This window comes from Podarcis pityusensis (genome assembly GCF_964106645.2).
Source record: "Podarcis pityusensis genome assembly, chromosome: 12".
Lineage (NCBI taxonomy): Eukaryota > Metazoa > Chordata > Lepidosauria > Squamata > Lacertidae > Podarcis > Podarcis pityusensis.
The window spans coordinates 12,653,549-12,673,631 of record NC_138037.1 but is presented as its reverse complement, the minus strand read 5'-3'; the positions used below and the strand labels follow the sequence as shown (position 1 = coordinate 12,673,631).

General features: G+C 41.7%; 1 protein-coding gene across 3 annotated transcripts in view; it reads right to left on the bottom strand.

The window, feature by feature from the left end:
* RBM33 (RNA binding motif protein 33) overlaps positions 1 to 20,083 on the bottom strand; it is a 96,223-nt gene that overhangs the window by 8,565 nt on the left and 67,575 nt on the right. For 2 of the 3 annotated variants that reach the window (XM_080974001.1, XM_080973999.1), the window contains exons 16-18: positions 14,853 to 15,053; positions 13,852 to 14,040; positions 549 to 637 (exon numbers count right to left, since the gene is read on the bottom strand). In XM_080974001.1, the coding sequence (XP_080830127.1) occupies positions 549 to 637; positions 13,852 to 14,040; positions 14,853 to 15,053 (479 nt within the window). Of the gene's footprint in view, positions 1 to 548; positions 638 to 2,637; positions 5,337 to 6,585; positions 6,624 to 13,851; positions 14,041 to 14,852; positions 15,054 to 20,083 lie in introns of those variants that run through there. The other variant, XM_080974000.1, reaches the window with a different exon arrangement.

Genomic DNA, 20,083 nt, shown 5'->3' with positions numbered 1-20,083 from the left:
AAGAGCACAATAGCTTATACCATTAAGTGTAACTAAGGAACCTTACTTTCTGCACGTTTTTATCACAAGTCCAAGACGTGTTTCAGACATCACCATGTCAGTCTAATAATCCATGGTTTACTGAATGACATGCAAGCCAGGTCCTCCCTCCTTGCCCCCCATTTAGGCGCCTGACTTCAGGGCTTGTTAATCAAGTTTCCTCTGACATCCAAACAGGGAAACTGTGGTTTAAGTGCTGCTTGCACTATAGGTTTCCAGGCCAGACATCATGGGAAACTGGTTTAGCTGTGTGGAAGGCCCACAAAGAGGAGAAGAAACAGGGGATTCAATATTTGTTTGTGATCATAAATGTAACATTAGAACAGCCCTACTGGATCAGACTAAAGGCCTACCTAATTCAGTATCCCGTGTCTCACAACAGCCTATTGGAAGTTCCCAAGGTGAAACAATTCTCATCTCTTTAGGAAGACAAAAGGCTCTTGTATAGTGGTTTGAGTAGAATGTGTCTAGGATATTTTAGATATGGCAAAATTAGAATTAATATTTACCTGTGAAACTTCTGTTGAAATTTCAATGCATCAGAGGGCTCTTTAAATTTTGCTATGGCCTTCCGCTGTTGAGGAAGCATCTGTAAACTCTATGGAAGACAAGAAGAAAACCACTTTATTTTGCTTGCCTTTTAAAAGAACATCAGAGCTTTGAGTTATTTCCCTTCTCTACAAGGTGGAATCAGGCTGCTGCAGAGAATCAGAACATCATGGCTGGAATCTCACCACTTGCTGGTTGATTGAGAAATCCCATCCCTTATTCCTCTGGCCTGCCCCCGGCAGTCCTAACATGCAGCAAAAATAGGCAATTGATTGAGGCCTTTAGCCGGAATGATCATATAAAGCAGGGGTAGATATATCAAATGCACTGGTAGTCTCTAAAAATCTGATGCTGGAACTGAAGACCAGAGTCCCAACAAAAGCATGTTTACACATACCCAGGTTTCTTTCACATACACACTCAACAGCTTCTCATGCTAAGTTTAAAGGGTGTTCCTGAAGTTGTCCTGAATGTTGGTGACCTGCTGTGTTGCACGGGGTACTTGCAAAGAGGCAACTTTGGAAGCCTTTAGATGCGGGTATAAGGAATTGTACATTTTATGAGCTTTGCCCAGACTTGGATTCTAATCATTTGAAATATTTATGCAGTCTCTTTATAAAGCCATCCTCAATCAAGCTTCTGGGATGGAGAGGGGACAGCTGTTTCAGAGAGAATCAGGGTAGATTCACACTATCGCACCCCCAACTTGCAGAGGCTGTTTAAATATATTATATAAAAAACAGTAAAATTAATGAATATAAAACAAACAAGGCCCAAAGGTATCATTTTATCTGCTGTTCTTGAAATGAATAAACATACACTTCTCCCCAAAGATGGACAGTTGGTGGCTTCCTTCAATGAACCTGAACTCAGTGGGTTTATTTAGGTGTTATGAGAATAGCCCTGATTCTGTGGTACCAAATCAAAAAGTGGCTGGAAATTTTTGTGGTGTGACAGATAATCCAAGTGCATCCCAATCTGTTAATGGCTGTATTTAGAGTAGGCTGGATCTAAAGAATAACCCCTCTTCTTTACAATAGAGTAAGCAGGCTTAAGAAAACCTCACATTTCCCCAGACTGGAAAAACACACATACACCATAATGGAGGTTCAATTTTGGTGGAACCCCTGCACCAGAGCTTTCCAAACTGTGTGTTGTGACACTTTAATGTGTCAGTTGCAGTGTGTAGGTGTGTCGCAGACACACTCCCCATGTTCCTCCTGGGGCTGGAAAGGAGTTAGTTTAACCTCCGGTTTGCTAGTAAAACTGAATTACCATGTGGCGAAATGATGCAGTCTAAAAAATGTGTTACCAACATGAAAAGCTCTGCCCTATACTACAGAATAATTAGCTGTATAATTAATCCTCCACCACTCAAACCATTCCAGACACCAGTTCTCCATCTTTCTGTGGAATACTTGAAAGACAGCTACTGCAGAATTCTGCTAGTTTTGAAATCTGAGCTATGCATCTTGCAAGAATAGTCCTGTTTTCAGAAGGCTACTGGCAGGTTCTCCTAATTATTACTATACAGTGGTACCTTGTGTTACAGATGGGATCCGTTCCGGAGGCCCATCCGTAAGGTGAAAAGCCCGCAACTCACAGTGCGATTTGGCGCTTCTGCACATGTGGCAAAACCCAGAAGTAACCCATTCCGGTACTTCCGGGTTGCCACGGGACGCAAGACGATAACACACAGCCTGAAGGGGATGCAACATGAGGTATGACTGTATTGTAAGTAGCAGACACAATATTGCTTGCATTAGCAGCAAGTCCTATGTCTTTGGAGGATGCATAGTGCTACTGTTTCAACCTTTTCCTTTGCTAATTTCAAGTTCTCAGAGGACACTGACAACCCATCAAAGTCAGGTAACCAATGGCTGCTTAGTTAACATGTTTAGAACCAGGCTAGTTGAACCCAAGACCAATTACTGCAAGTACTGCTTCTTTACTATGGACATAAAACAGAGAGTGTACACCCAGGCTTTAATACACAATGGCCAAAGCTGGACTACAAACAAAAAAAGGCAGAAATCTTTAAAACCCATCTTGAATACCAGTCTGGAAAGCAGCTATTTATTAACAGGACTACTAGCCATCAGTTGATTACAAGTTTATTACAAGAAGCAAACTATGACTCATAAAGTAACAGCAAAAAACTTGCATAAATATTTGCATTTAAAAATAACTACCCAATTTTTAAAAAAAAATTCAGGGCTTGCAGAACTTGAAAAATATTCTGTACAGAAACACATTTGTTCCTTCAAATGGTGTGATTAATCACTGAGCATAATTTCTCTTTGCTACTCAGAAATAATGAGGAATCCTGGGCTAACGAAATTCCATTTTCAATTAACTTTCTTTGAAGTGGGCTTACACTCATCAAAATTAAGTAAGCAATTATTTGTTCGGCCCCAAGACTAGTTGCAGACGTTCTACTCATACATGTAAAGGTAGATTTACAGGATTACTTTATGAAATAGCACTGTAACTTGGTGTTTGAATGATCAGCTGGCCACTTGAGTATTTGAAAACCACAAGCACATTTCTAATATCATGCAAAATAATCTTGCATGTCCATTTATTGCTAAATAATGATAGACAAACAGGGATGAAAACAATGGTTTTAGACATTCTAGTATTCAAACGACAATTCAGGAAAACAGTGCAGCATACAACCAGTTACACATATTAAGTGAAATAAAAACAATTGAATTTGCAGTGTCAAGAAAACTAGCTGAAGGCAATTGTTTTGGTAATGTGTGAATTCTACACTGCTATCTTTAAACAAGTTCTGGACAATGACTGTGTTCCGGTGTAACAATAAACCATAATATAACATGACATGCATTAACTGCTTCCCTCACCCCTCTTTCATCTGCAACCAACCAAGGTTTGTGCTATGTCCAAATTGGGAACTGTGATTAGTTTTTAATGCAGCTTTTCTGAACAAGCCAGGATTTTGAACCACAGTGTGGAAGTTGAATTGTTTCGTAAAACCATGGTTAAACAAACCACAGTTCTGTTCTGAACATAACAATAAACTGCAGGTACTGGAAAATGGAAGGCAGTGCTTCCAATCTCCTCACAGCCGCCTTGCGGAAGGAGAAGGGATGGCATGAGAACCGTTCATGTGGCAACAAACCATAGTTTAGTGTTATGTCAAAACACATCCATTCTCTCAAAATATGCATTTCTGCTGAGTTCAGAGAGCAAGTGACAGCGTTATAGAGTGAAAAGAAACCAGTCAATCAGTTGTTCATTTTGCAACACCATTATCTGAAATGTCTGCTCCCAATGGGCAAAATTCCTACAGGATGAACTGATGTTCCAGAAGGTGAATGACATGTAAAGATATTTCAGTTCACGCTGCAATTATATCAACTTCTAAAGCTCCTCCCAAGTGGTTCTAACAGTTCTTCCTGATGCTGGCTACGGAGTGCTTGTTTTAACTCTTAACACGATACAGAAATGTTTATTTCCCCCATTGCAAGTAACCTGTAAATTGGTCCTGTCTTGTTTTTTGGTTTTTACATAACCAACACTCATTTCTACCTGAACACTTCTGGAATGAATACAAGTTTCTTTATGAACCCATCCATAAACAAATGATCACACATTTTCATGGGAATCAAAAACATGGAAATCACTATCAAGAATGAGTGTGTGAAAAGAACATGTAATCTGTGACCTAAATACATATAAGAAAAATTTAAAAATTAAACACAAATACCAGCAGTATCCATTGGTCTTCATAGATAAAAGAAAAATGCCTTTCATCTTATTAGGATTTTTTTAAAGCTCTTAAATAATAAATTTAACAAAGGCCAACTTTATATCTGAATAAGGCTTCTGAAGCTTGCCATGAAACCTCCCAGGAGGTTTAATGAACACAAAACAAACCGAAAACCTACTTTTTAAAAAAACTCTTAGACATACACTTTAGCTTAGCAACTCTGGTAGAGGGGTTCTCTTAACATCCTTATAAAATGTATTGATGGTCCTTGTGTTCCTTTATGTAACAAAAAATAGTCTGCAGCTTGAACACTGCAACAAAGCTTCTTCTTATTCTTATTTAAATGAACACCTCCCAATCATGGCACTTTTATAGCAAGCACTGTTTAATCTTAAATTTTTACAACAGGAACCCGAGTAAACAAAGTTGTGGCGTTCGACATCATGACTTAAGCTGGGCAGGAAATCTCAGCAAGAACTTGTGGAAAACAGATCGTGGGGGGCAAAAAAATGTTTCCTCAGGTCTGCACTCTTTCATCCCCCTACCCTTTTTTTTCGGGTATGTGCCCCATTTTTAACAGCAGGAACACTATTCAGTCTGCTAGGTCATTTCCCCACTGCCAACATATAACTAGATGAATGAAATTCTTTGTAAAGTCAATTTTCGCCACTGTGCACTGAGTTAAAAAACATGCTTACAAAAACAAAAGTCAAAGTATCTAGGTTGGGATTTTGTCTCCCACAGAACAGTCACTTATGGTGGAGAATTCCTTCTTCTCCCTGAAGGGAATGGCATGCTTAAAGGTCCATATAAGTCAACAGGAGGGACAAGTAACCATAGGAGGTCATTTCCCCGTCAGCGACATGCAGCAATTCCTCCTGTGTCAACTGGTGCTCTCCCTCTCCTGAAACTTCTTCGGCCCTGCTGCTAATAACTGATTCTCACAACCAAGTTAGGTGTCTCTCTCTCAACTACCGCAGGACATCCTCCCAGTGCTTTAGCCTCCAGCCTCCTGTGACAGCCAATTGAGGGAGAAAAGAAGAAGCTGTATTTAGCTATTGCGCCATTTTTTAAGTCAACATTCTATATAAAACTCTCTGTGCAGACAGAGCTGGTGATATGGATTAAACCAGGGGTGAAGAACCTCCGATTGGGGCAGGCCAAATGCGGTGGTCAAACCTATCTGGCCACTGGGGCTCTCCTCCAACAAACTGCATTAATTCATAGTCAACCCAGGGCCACTTTGCGCAAAACCGCTTTGCACAAAACCACCCCAAAATCAGAGAGCCAAGCTGAGTGTACAGTGGCACATACTTCCATGTTTTGAGCGCCTGGGGTCTCAGGAGAGGGAAAGATAAGTCCTAGCCTTGGGGCTGCTGGAGGGCATGGGGAGCCAAGTATGTAAGCTAGCCATCCCACTCAACTCTGGATCTGTTTTGTTCAACCCAAACACTTTAAGGGGAGCGGCCAGTAAATTTTCACTTTGGGCTCCCTGCCTGTCCCAACTCATGATCCTTGCACCATACTGCCCACTGTGTTAATTATTTTTAATTACCGTATTTTTTGCACCATAACACTCACTTTTTTCCTCCTAGAAAGTAAGGGGAAATGTCTGTGCGTGTTATGGAGGAAATGACTACGGGTGGCATGCCTACGGATTTTCCTCCTCTAAAAACTACGTGCGTGTTATGGTCGGGTGCGTGTTATAGAGCGAAAAATATGGTAACTTTGCCAAGTTTCTCAATGACATTAGCTAACAAGACTTAGAATGGTTTCCAAGTCATAGGCTGAAGTGTTTAGTGCTAAGCACTTCTGATAGGAAATATATTAATCTTTCAGATTTTTTTTAAAGCTCATTCATTGTTAAGTGAACATTTGATTCCTTGCACAGATTCTCTCTCATTTACCTCTTGCTGCCTGAAGGAACATTCTCTTTCCTAAAGGACTGTGTTCTCTTTATGTGTTTTGAGCTTTGTTTTACACAGTGGGACTTGCACAAACAATGTTTATTTTCTTTATTTTAACTCAAGTCTCCTTTTGATTTAAAGGAAGAGTATACCATATCAATTTCTTTTTAACAATCATTTATTACTTTCTTTTCCAGGAGACTCTGCTGTGAGTTCCTGTGGTCATAAGCCTGGCAAATTCAAACAGGAAAATTATTAATATTTTGAGTAAAATGCTTCGTTTTGCATGAAGAAGAAATTAAGATAAAGTTCTTATACTAAGTAACTTGAGCCAACTATCAGCTAATAACTTACTGGACCAGCGTCTGCTTTGGGGCTTCCAAATACAGGTGCTAGGAAAACACATAAAATGGAGTTAAGTCTGCATAGCTTGGTTACATTATTATAGACTGTTCAAATTCCACTTGTGGAATACTGTAATAGAAGTATCATTTTAACCTTCAAGCACTAACCAAAATAGTTGTTCTTCTAACATTCCATAGAATACAGAGATGTATTTTGTATATGTAGCACTGTGTTTCAAAATGACTCCACAAGAGTCACTGGAGCAGGTTTCAACTACCCATGAATTGCACACTTCCCTTCAAAGTGTTCTCTCCTAAAGTTTCTTTTCAGCTTTAAGTATTTGTGTACATCTTTTTAGCAGAAACCTCCATCTATAAAGCCAGTTTCAAACATTCATTCACACGCTAGCATGGCCAGCCAACTTTGGCTTTCAGCTGCTTGGGGTCATCATGGGCATGGGCTTCTGTTGGCAACCGTCTGCCTGAGGAGACTTTAGGCATAAAGTCAAATAGCTGGAGAGTTACAGTGTCTGCTGTGGCTGTAGAGACCAATACAGGAGAGACATGTTTTATCGCAGGTGGCACAAATGAAGGCATCTAGTTTTGCTGGTACGGGTGCAGTGTGGAGTTTCACGGGTCAGCCTTAAGACCAATGGTATTCACCTCTTCGCTCTCCCTGTTTGTTGAACTTGCAACCTTTTCATGGAAAGCATGTGTTCTGCCACTGAGCTATAACCCCTCCCGATACAGGATTGCCTGACCCTGACTGAGAAGGATCCTGCAACGGGCCTGTGCACAGACCCAGAAATTTCTGCATTGTAAAGTCTTCCCTCCTCATGTCCACAGAATAATGAAGAATATCCTACTGTAGTGTGACAGAATGGAAGGGCAGAGCAATGCAGATAGGAGCTGGCTGAGTCTCAAAGCAGGCAACACCCATGGTTTCTATGGTTTCCCCTGCACCAGCCACACTGGAAGAAGGTTGGTTGTTGGCAGCATGTCTAATGGGGGGCTGCACTCCAGCAACTATACTAGGCATCCAGAAAAGGCTGGAGTGGATATCTGGGGAAAGAGATGCCCCCTGTTAAGCCAAGAAAACTAGTGGCCACATTCTCTCCTCTGACTGTTAGTCCTGCCCACCTCTGCTGTCGCTTTCCACCATGGTAGATCTACCATTCTTCCAAAGCCCCACTCTGTCCTTTTCTTAAAAAAACAACAATTTATTAATTTTCAAAAAGCAAAATTAAAAAAAACCACAACAATATAAAAACGGTATAAAACAAAACAAATCAATCATAGCAATTCAGATCACAAATCTTAATTCGATTGACTTCCCTCCACTCCCCGTCTTGGTTCCATTGTAGTATTAGCTTATTCATGCACATTCCTAGAGCCTTATATTCTTAATATTCCAATCTTAAAACCTTAAAAGCCCCCTGTCCTGGTCTTCTGCTGAAGGCCAAGAACAAGCGATCACTTCTCCCCCCCCCCAATAAAAAAAGCTTCTGTCCAAGAATACAAAGCAAAAGTTCCACACACCAAATTACCCCCGGTCGTTCTTTCTATCATATTCAAGAGCTGATTTCAAAGAAAGGCAGAGGGCGAGTTCTTGTAAGGACTGGAATGGACTTCTGTGGAAGGTTGGATTTTGCTTACTGTGTCAGGAGTGCGTGCAGGAGCCAGGCCCTGTGACCAGTAGGACTCTGCAGGACTAGGGCCTTCCTAAGTTTGTTCTGAAGAGGCAAGGCGCGGTCGCACAGGTGAGGCCAATTGGTAACTCACAGCACCTGGTGGCAAAAGCCAGGAAGGTATCTAAGGTCAGCATTTCCCTTTGGCTCTTTGCCACAGCAACACGTTTCCTGCCTTGCTGTGTTTGGCTCCTTGACTCCTTGCTTCTTGATCCTTGGACCCTTGACTTCGTGACTCCTTGATTCCTGACCCTCAGACCCTTGGCTTCTTGACTCCCGGCTCTCTGACCCTCGGACTCTTAGCTTCCTGACTCCGGGACTCTCGTTCCTGCTCCCACTCCACCATCTTGTTCCTGGTCCCGACGTCCTCAGCAAGGACTTCTACCGCCCGTGAACCAGACCATGACATACTGGTCTTTTGTTCAGGTACTGAATATTTCTGCTGGACTGAGCACAAACCTTGTGTAGGAGTGGGGCAAAAATAGAGTCCACCAATACATGGGAATTGTGTTTTTATCTTGTATTTTTATACTGTGAACCACCCAGAGATCTGCAGATGAAGGGTGGTATACAAATTTATTTAATTAACTAACAAACAAACAGTGCTGGGGGGGGGGGGGAGAGATGAGGCAATCTGTGTTTTAAGTTGGTTCCAGGCAACCTGCAAGGGAGCTAGAAACAGTTTTTCCATTTCCAAAAAGTAAGGTGTAAAGACTCAGGTTTGTAGGGATGCCAGGCCACTTGTTGTGTAGCCCCTTTTTCACTTGGGTAGGAGGTGTCAGGCTACACTCTGCTTGTAGTCAGAAGCACTTTTTGTATATTCCAGTTGGACAGAACCAGCTGGGTTATTTGTGGATTGCACTCTCAACTGCAACCAGTTTACTCCTAGCTCATTGCATTCTGGAAACCAAAGGATAAAATGCAGGAGATGACAAGGCACTCAGCATCGCCAGAATTCACCACCCCAAACTTCTGGCTCATCTTAATTCCTGCAATAGACTTATTTATCTGAAGCGTTTTTACTAAGCACTTGCACCAAGAAAAGGCTTTCAGGGTAGATATGATACTCCCCACCGTCTAGTTTAGAATCTATAAGCCACTACACAAAAGGAAAAGATTTGGAGGGAGTAGGGTAAAAAGAAAAGTCAAGTACAGTGGTACCTCGGGTTACATACGCTTCAGGTTACACACTCCGCTAACCCAGAAATAGTGCTTCAGGTTAAGAACTTTGCTTCAGGATAAGAACAGAAATCGGGCTCCGGCGGCGTGGCGGCAGCAGGAGGCCCCATTAGCTAAAGTGGTGCTTCAGGTTAAGAACAGTTTCAGGTTAAGAACGGACCTCCGGAACGAATTAAGTACTTAACCTGAGGTACCACTGTACTAGTTTTTAGTTACAAAGTTCTTTAACAACCAACTGGAATGGGAATAGTTAGGAACAGAGGTTAAGGGACTAACATATAGCTGATGTGGAAAGCAGCTATAAAAACATGGCTACACCAACTCAGGATGAAAATCTGTCTCTTTGGCAAAATAGGAAAGGCAGAAACACACAAGAATTTTTTTTTTGTGTGTGTGTAGGTATAACATGCAGGGACTTCTTCACTGTTGCACAGAATACAAAGAAATAGACGTCTCCAAAGTAAGGTTGTTCATCAGTTCATATGTAATCTTATTCTCATGCCAACCTAAAGTTCCCTACAACATGTGATGATACATCAACTTTGATTCAAACCCATTTTTAATTTACAAGCTGCTCGCTTTAAAACAAACAATCCTTACATTACCCTAAGTGAGCACTAGGTTGTGCCATCACTCTAAGAATGCCAAGTGGGACACATTGAAAAAGGCACAGTCACTTTTTCTCCCCTTCCTCAAGCCACAAGGAGCCACCTTTACTTACATTGTGAAAGCACACTTGTCATGTCAAAAACACCTTTCTCTTTAAACACACTTCAACACAAAGTTTGCAAAAATAACTAAGCCACTTACAAAGAATCAATGATTAATGCATCTATCTATGATGGTGTCATGTATTCTCTGCTCTAGCATGTCATATTAAGCATTATTATTTTAGGCAGTGAAAAGGTGGGATATTTAACATGAAACTGGATCGCCACCTTTACAAGGCTAGTTTTATAACTGTATTGGGGGGGGAGGGATACTGTTTCCAAAGAATGGCGGAGTGGTTTTCACAAGCATGACACTGTGATGATAACCTGATAATATTCCCTGGCAGTGCTGCTGCAAAGAGCTGTCAGCCTTGAATTCCAGAGATTCATTTGAACATATAAATGGCCAATAGGTAACTAATGTTTCAGATCAGAGGAACCTTCCCCAACCGGGTCACTCCCAGGTATTTGGGCTCCAATTCCCATCAGACTCAGCTGATGCTAGTTGGGCGGATGGGAGGGAGTTGCAGTTCTAAAGGCTTGAAAGTATCCGGTTGGGGAAGGCTGGGGTGGAGTTTACTGAGTCGGCACAACACTGCAAGAACAGGCTGCTATGCCAGTACTCATCTTTCGGATTAAGGTGGAGAGGCTCAAGAAATCTTTAAATGGATGGTCCATGAGAACCTACCAATTCACATATTACCTCAACATTATAAGGAGTTTAGTACACAGCAGAGGATTCTGAGAGTAGTAGCAGATTATTTCCCTAGGGCAAAACCATGTGATTTGAAAAAAATCTATCCAGACACTTTGCATTATAAACTGCACTGCACTGATAGTGTTAAACATGCAGACATTATGAACTGGTGAACTCATTTATTGGTGTTGCAGGACTAAAACTTCCATCATTACTGACCGCTGGGGTATGGGAAATCCATCCGGAAGACAAAATGTATATCGAGGAGTTAGTGATTCTAACATGGTTACCCTTCCGGCCTCTGTTCCTTCCCCCTCCCTTGCAGCTGTTCAGTTTTTGAAGGTGTGAGAACCTTCTCTGATGTCCTAATAAGTTGGGAGGAGGTGAAGCCCCCCACACAGCTGCCTTAATCAGTCTGGGAGGATAGTGCTGGGAACCTTCTTTGATGTTGGAAATTGTTATTGGAAAGTGAGGCATGGTTTGGGCAGAGTTTTTTGGGGAAAGCCTGCGCCGCAGGGCTGTGCAAACTGCGGCTACCTGGGGGAGTCACTTCGCCACTTCTTGAGGACTTCCAAATGGCAGATAGAAGTGCAAGCCTGGTGTGTATATATTGCTTGCTGTTTAGGAATACAGTGGTACCTCGGGTTACAGACGCTTCAGGTTTACAGACTCTGATAACCCAGAAATAGTACCTCGGGTTAAGAACTTGGCTTCAGGATGAGAACAGAAATTGTGCGGCGGCAGTGCAGCGGCAGTGGGAGGCCCCATTAGCTAAAGTGTTGCTTCAGGTTAAGAACAGTTTCAGGTTAAGAACGGACCTCCAGAACGAATTAAGTTGTTCTTCAGAAGCAATAGAAAACACAAGTGGGTGAGAAGATGATTTTACAGTGGTACCTCGGGTTAAGTAACCTGAGGTACCACTGTAAAATCATCTTCTCACCCACTTGTGTTTTCTATTGCTTCTGAATCTCTTTTAAAAGAACCACCTTGCATTTGGTAAGACAGCTGGTCATGTTTGCTGTGCCTGATGGGAGTGGAATCCAAACAATACCCGGAGGGCCAGAGGTTCCCCATTCTGGCTTTTTGCCCGTACTTTCCTCCATCACAATGCAAACTTGATATATTGCCTTAAGTCTACTCTCCTAAACACACTTACCTGGCAATAGTCCCATTTAATTCACTGTTTGAGTAGATGTGCATAGGATCACACTGTAAATTGTGCAAAGTTGTTCAAAAGGCCATAACAAAGCTTACCACAAAAAGAAATAGGTGTATGGATTGATCATGTTCCCAATGGGTTTCAAAAATATTTTTTTAACGGGAAGCTGTTTGTATTTTGAAATGCATTGCTGGAATCTGTAACTGTGCTGGAGTACAAGTTATTTTATTATCCCTCCACCCAAAACCTTGATGAGGTTTGGGAGAATTTTTCATCTGGCAGCAAAGGAACTTCTATAGGGTTGAGGCAGAAGGTACAAACCATGGCAACTATTGAGGGTGTGAATCAGCCCTATGTACTTCCTGAGGTGTGTACAAGGTGAACAAAGATTATTTGGGTGATGCTTTCACAATCCTGAGGCAGAATGCCATTAACAAGGTCATCAGGAGTGGGTGATCACAACTGCAAATTGAAGCATTTTCCATTGCAACAAAATGCCAAGTGTAATGCCTCAGAACTACAGAGCTGGCCCTTTCTATACAACTATCTTCTGTAAGGAACACTCCTAATCTCCTGGTATCAACCAGGGCTGTTACCTGGGTTTGGAGACTGAGGAAGATGAAGAAAATTTCTCCCCACCCCTCCCAATTTTGGGGGGTGGGAGCAAAAAAAAAAAGGCTGTGCTGTTTTTCTTCCCTCCCAAAAAATCTGATGATATAGTGCAACAAAGCAGCTCCTCCTCAATTCCCTCGCTTCCTTGGATGGCCAAGTGGGTAGCTAGCTAGCACATCTTGCTCAGTCCACAGACAAGGAAGGGGAGAATAAGAAGTTGCTGCTCTCTTACACTATACCAGAAGGTTGGAAAAACCCTCCTCCTCTATGAAACAATCTGAACGTACAACCCCCCCCCCCCCCCCAAATACTGGCCAAATGCTCTGCTCCCAATTCCACTTGCAACTGTGGAAGGCACAACCAAATTCTCCATTCCCCAATCTGACCTTGGGAAGAATACCTTTCCGGGGAGACAATATGACTACCAGCGAGATGCAGAGTGGGAATAAAATGGAGGGGGTGGGGGGACATTTTCTTCAGTAAAGGGAATTCTGACTTTACTGAAAGCAGGACCCAGCCTTGTGCTCTTCTTTCCTGCTCCCCTCATGGCATGTAGGTGAGCATCTGATCTTGAAGATCCCTTGCAGGATCATCTTCAGCCCTGCCTGATGAAACTACTTTCTTTAGCAATTTCACTGTCCATACTTAGAGGATATGCTGCAAATCAAACAACAGGACTCGCCTGGTTTCGGTGTGGTGGGGAAGTGGTAAAACCTAAGTACCACTTAGGATCTAGCCACATGTGGGCGTGAGGGAAGAAGTCATATCCAAAAAGTTTATTGTTAATGCTCAATCTTGCTCATGATAAACACTGGAGTTAGTAAAGCAGCAGAGTCCACCATCAGCCAAAAGATGTGTTATCTAACTGAACACCTTCTTTTCCCTCTTAAAAGACTATTTTCTCTGTACTTTTTGAGGACACAGCATTTTCCTGTGAGTACGCTGAACCCTTAGCAAGAGCAGGTCTGGAACAACCATGAAAGGCATTTGTGTGACACTGCATTGAGATGAACGACACTCTGTGCTTGCTGCATCACAGTTGAGATCATTCTTTTATCTAGAAGCCTTTTCCTTTCAGACACACTGGGTGGGGGGGGAGGGGAGGCATCTTTAAATATATGTAATTAACTGCTAAAAGCCTCCTCCTCCTCCTCGTCCTCCCATCAAAGACATTGAGCTTTGTAAGATGAAAGATTTCTGGCACAAGTAACACAAGCCCAGGGTGATTTACCTGAATAGGTCCTACCGACATCAGCAGGTTTTTCAGTTGGACATCCGTGGTTGATGAAGAAAGCCCTTCAACTGACACAATGCAGGGCTGTGGTTTGCACTCTACCACTCGCAGATTCTGTTTATTTGGCATCAAGCGTCCTCGGCCCATCTGGCCCGCAATGCCTCTGCCTCTCCCGTGCGTAATGACCTGCCAAGAACAAAAGTAAGCTGCATTTTTTTATTTACTTGCTTTCGCCTAACTGAATCTGACAGGTAACGCGCAAGTTAGTAATTCACTTAGGAGATGATGAAAGCGGAGACCGATTAAAAGGTGTCATGTTGCTGTTGGCAAATTTTACACACACAAGCTTGTTCATTGGACTGACAGCCAAACAGTTCAGACTCCCTGCGTGCTATAAATGTGCAAATATGGAGACATGTCAATGTAACAAGGATTTCCTCTCTGGGGGAAGCAACAGCACCAGAAAGGTTATGCCACTGTTTCCCTTAAGGGCTTTCATAACTGCCCAACCGTCCTGGAAACTGGGGTTTGCCGTAGCAGTTTTCATTCGCCTCCCTGGCCTTCTGATTTCCAGGGGTGTCGTCAGCTCTCCAAATTCAGAGCTTGAAAAGCTTAGCTAGTCTGCAAGACAAGTCCAATGCTAAGAGGGCAACACCCTGATGCACAAAATGGCAACGAAGTTCTATAGGTTTGCATAGCAGAGAAACTGAGCTCTCTATTAACATGATGTATGTTCATTGTGGCAGAGATCATGTTAAGTTCTCCTTAGAAACGCCATGCAGATTAAGACAGTTTCAGGTGATAAAAGTCTACTTTAACACTAAAATGACAATACAAAAAGTTGCAAATACTTGACACGCCAACTCTCTCTTCACTCCTTCTCTAGCAGCTGGCATGTTTTAACTGGTTCAGCATCTGAATAACCGTGGGAATTCATTCCTGGCTATTCTTTCAAACAAATTACAAAGGTGATTTTAATACAAATTGTGAATCCATACCTTCTTTGCCTGATGTATCCCTGGGATGCTTTTCAGCCCCTGGGGAAGTGAGTGGATCTGTGCCAGCTGGTGCTGATGTGGTTGCTGTATTGTTCCTTTTGTCAACGTGACCTTCCGCACAGGCTGATGTCTTTGGTCCAGGGGCTGCTGCAGCCGGTGATGGGGCAGGTCGGAGTGAGAAAAGCCAACGTTCTCACCACCCTGAGGGAAACAACACCACACCAGTTCAGGATCCACAAAACGCAGCACACATTTTCTGCAAAGCTACTACAGCACCAAGTGTGATTAGTCTGCACAGGTACCATATTCTGCTAAAAACAGAAACTGGCTCAAAATTTTGGGTTATGCCGAGTGGAAATAGAATTATGAAATGGGGAGTTGGCAAAAAGCCACCCCCGCGCCCCACCCCCCGGCATGATGACAGGTTACTAGCTACAATGGAGAGAGTCTACGCAAATGTTCTTCTACATGTATAAATGAATCAAAGCCTAATATATGAGAACATCTCAGCCAGGGATGTCCAACAGGTCGATCGTGATCTACTGGTAGATCCCCAGGAGGTTTTGGTAGATTGTGGTTGATCGCTGGTTCCCTTTCCTCAGTTAAAAATATAATTGGGCCCCGCCCTCCATTGTTGCCTGATCTCCAGAACGGAAGACGGAGCTTTTGCAGTGAGGCTGATTGTTTCCTAAGTGATTTTTTGGTGAGCGACTTTTCCCCTTTCCCCCTAAGAAAATAAAAATAAAAGCTCAGCAACTTTTCCCTGAACCCCTTAAAAAAAGGAATTTGACCTGAAAACCCCCCCCCCCGGGGTAGATCACTTTTTTTTTTTTATTCTGTGAGTAGATCGCAGTCTCTTAGGAGTTGGCCATCCCTGATCTAAGCTGTGACTTGCATGGGTAAAACAGAATCACATCCACATGCCAGATTAGTTTGATGACAGTGGGAGCTGCCTACTGCATGCTCCTTGGGCTGTATTCCTCTATCTAGGCTTATAGTTGCTTTCTCTGGGTAACACTCGCCAATTTTAGGTTCCCAAATGCAGAAGGGGACATTTAAAATTTTAAAAGGTAGTTATGATTAAAGGTACAATGCTGAGGAAAGAAATCATGTTGGCATGTATTTATGGTTCACATAATTCACTTGGGAAATTTAGTAAAATTTTTGCTACTTAGGTGAATTCTGTAAAGGAGAAATAATTATGGCAGAAAATTATATTTACCACAAAATATGAAATGAGCATCAGAAAAAAACCTAGAAGCCCCATTTACAATACCAGAAGGCTGAAAATTAATTAATTAAAAATGGCAAATTTCCTAGCCCAGATGGTTTATCTGCTGAGCATTATAACTCCACCATTCTGATATATATAAATATTGATCAGACGGGGCTTGTTGTTTTTTTGAGAAACAATAAATTATCTACCATCATACAAAGGTCAATCAGTATGAGAGAGCTCAAGATAAGAACTGAAAGTCTATATTGTTATTTCTAAGTGCCAAAAGGGGATTTGATAGACTAGAGTGGTGATATCTGTTAAGAGAGTTTGAATTGTTTTAATCTGGGTAGAAATTTCAGATACTGTTTCAACTTCTATATCAAAAACTGACAGCACAAGGGCTGCTTATCTCTTGGGTCAATTTTTACTGTCTACAGCAGGAATGGGGAACATTTTTTTGCTCCATAGGCCAGATCCTTATGAGAAGTAGACTTGCAGGTCAAATCTGCATTGTTATAAGATGGTGTTGGTTATGCTATGTATTTTATATTACAAAATGTACATTTCTTTATGTGTTATATATTTATAAGTTAAGATTAATATATGTAATCATAAATAAGTTCTACCCCCACCCCCAAAAAAGAAAAGAAAATATTGCTTTTAAAAAAGAAAGAAAGCAATTTAAGATTAAGTGGGCTGTAGTGTTTTTCCTATAAGGAAAGGCTAAAAGCTTTTGCGCCTTTTTAGTTTACAAAAGGTGAGACATGATGGTGGCTTATAAAGCTGCAAATTATGGAGAAAATGGCTAGAGAATTCCACTCCATTCAAAACAGAAGAATTCAGATGTCCAATAAAACCGAATGGCTGTTGTTTCAGGTTAGGGAAAATAAAGTCAAACAATACCTAACAGAATTCACTCCTACAGGATTAGTGATAGCCACTAGCTTTGCTGGCTTTAAAAAGAGTTTAGGCATGTTTAAGGGAAATCAATGACTACTAGCCAGGTTCAGGGGCATATTGAGGACCAAATATTGCAGGACACACAGCTGGGGGGGGGGGTTGTATTCTGCTTTTGAATGTCCAGGGGCATCTGAATTGCCACTGATGGAAGCAGGATGTTGGACTATCCAAACGTCTATTATTTTCTAATTATGGTGTATGCAAATCTTTTTTGCCATGACACTAGATGATTCACAGAAATCCATCTTTCATCAAGTCCAAGCTAGGTGAATCCACCAAAATCCTGCGGGACCTGACATCTTTCCGCAGGGCCTGCAAGACAGAGCTGTTCCACCAGGCCCTTGGTCAGGGCGCAGCCTGACCCCCTCCTCTGGCAATCTGCACAGAATTTTGCTTAATGGTTGCCATCAATATGATTTTAATTAAGTTTTATAATGAAATGTTTTTAGAACGTTGGATTATTTTAGAACGTTGGATTATTTTGATTGTTGTTAGCCGCCCTGAGCCCAGCCTCAGCTGGGGAGGGCGGGATATAAATAAAATTTATTATTATTATTATTAAAAGAACTACTTGAGAAGGGCGTCATTCTGTTATATGTATCATTCCAAATTTTGGGACTCAATTAAAACCAGTGTTGTCCTAGAGGGGATGCAAACCTTTCTAATGATGATTGTGATGGTGAATTATTGAGTTTATATACCGCCCTATACCCGGAGGTCTCAGGGCGGTTCTAAGAGTTATGTTTATGTACATTTAACTCTGCCAAGCAGACCTGAAACTTTTGCTTAGCCTTTCACTTACTTGAGCCTTTACCAGTATATTAACATGTTTTGTGTAGCCTCTGGCAACGACAGTGCCAAGGCTGCATTTGCACAGAACCAGATAGTTCCCATCCTCAACAATTATCTGCCCACAGAGCAAGCCTTAGAACTGAGCCAATAACCAAGTAAATACATTAGCACTATTTTGGTAGATTTGCTGATCTTCAAACCTTGAAAGCCAACTTTCATTTTGAATCAAGACCAATATTTTCAGATGACCTTTAATATATTCTTATTCTTCATATGCAAAGTGATAAACCAAGAACAGGATTAGGTGTGAGACAGTACAGTTAAAAGGGCAGGCGCTCTAGTCACAGTCAATTCTTAAACTGCTGATCCGCAAAATACCAGATCCTGCAGATTTAAAATGCAAACAGTGGGAAGTCAAGAAATATGCTTTCATCCTATTATTATATAAAACAGTATTGTATCACAAGTAATTTGTTACAAAAAACCCCCAAAAAACCCCACAATCCTTGCCAGTTTTCAGTGATGGGTATAAGACATTCCTAAGCTAAAGGTGTTGCACACTGACATATAGCTTAATATTGTACTTATGTGGTACAGTGGTACCTTGGTTTACAACCATAATCCGTTCCGGAGGTCCGTTTGTAAACCAAAAAGGGTTGTAACCCAGGGCGCGCTTTCGGCAATGTGGCCTCCAAAAAACTTTTGTTCGGAATCCCCCCCCCCCCAAAGGGTTGTAATCCAAAAAAAGTTGCAAACCAGGACATGCACTTCCGGGCTTGACATGTTTGTAATCCAAAACGTATGCAAACCAAGATGTATGCAAACCAAGGTACCACTGTATTAACTTTCTATTGTCATTTGCGACTTGGAAGTCACCTTCAAAGTCCAGCTGGACTGTACAAGAAAGAACATAAAAGAATGAGGTCCAACCATCTCTAGATCAATGGTTTATTTGCAGAAATCTAAACTAATTACCTCCAGAAACTTAAGAGACCACGCATTATTGTAAAGAACATGCATTCTTTAATAAATAAGACCTTTGAAGGAGTGCCAGAATTTTGTATGCTGTGCACTCTATCACGGATATCCTGACAGTTTCACAATGAAGATGAAGTTTGTTTGCCACCAATATTAGCCAGACAAATTTATTTATAACAAATGCTTCGAGGATGTCCTGATAAAAAACTGCCCCATTGATACTGTCAGAGCTTCTTGCAATTTGACAGATCAAATCTTATTTTAATTCTTAAAACCCCGCGAATGAGCGATATCACCAGCAAGCATTCTGTAGTGAGCAAATTGATTAATCCCCTTCTATAGAAATCTCAACTCTTGATTACACCTATCAGGCGTTAAGCAGCATTATTCCAGAGTGACAACACTTGACAAATTCCCCAACCATCTCTCTCAGCCTTTGTGGCCCTTCTAGCTTGTATTAACCCTGATGAAAAATTAATTTTCCTTATCTTTGACTAAAACCCAAAATCCAAATCCGCCAAACTGGCAACTCTTTCTGTAAAGGTATTATGAAAACCTCCAAAAGATTAATTGCATGTCTTCAGGTGACATTAAATTAATTTCTATACTCATGACAGACATTTGATACTCCGTACTGAGAGGACAGATAACATTGTAAGGATACACAGAAGGACAGTAGTGGAGTGTCCCAGGGCAGCCTCTTATGAATTCTCCTTTCGATAAGGCCATACTTCACTGTCATTGGCACTGTTACCGATCTTGCAGCCCATAGACCTCACTGCACAGGTTTCTATTAACGCCGACAATGCTGTGTTTATCCATGTAATCTTTTCTAAAGCTAATTCAAAAATCACCCAACAGCGAGGGGGATGTGTTTGCCGGATAAAGCATTTAAAGGAAATAAACTTGGGTCGATTTGTGAAGTGTCACATTGTAGGGACACAGGCAGCAAAAAACTGCTCTGCAGACGTATTTTGTGAAGATGAGCGGACAGGAAACCTTGCACCACAGGACCCTCAAACGCCCGCGTGGAGAGAAAAAGTCCTTTTTCAACAAGAGCCTTTTTATAAACATTTAAAAACGTCCATTTTTCAGCCTTTGTGCGCTCTCTCTCTCTCTCTTACCGAGGGGTAAAATACTCTAAAACCAACTTGTTGAGCAAGTTCATTAGCAACTATATTTACCAACTGGCAGCTCTATAATCAATGGCAACATTGGCATGAGATGGGGCAGTATGCTCAAGTGGACTTGTCCTTACACATTCAGTTAAATGGGGTATGGA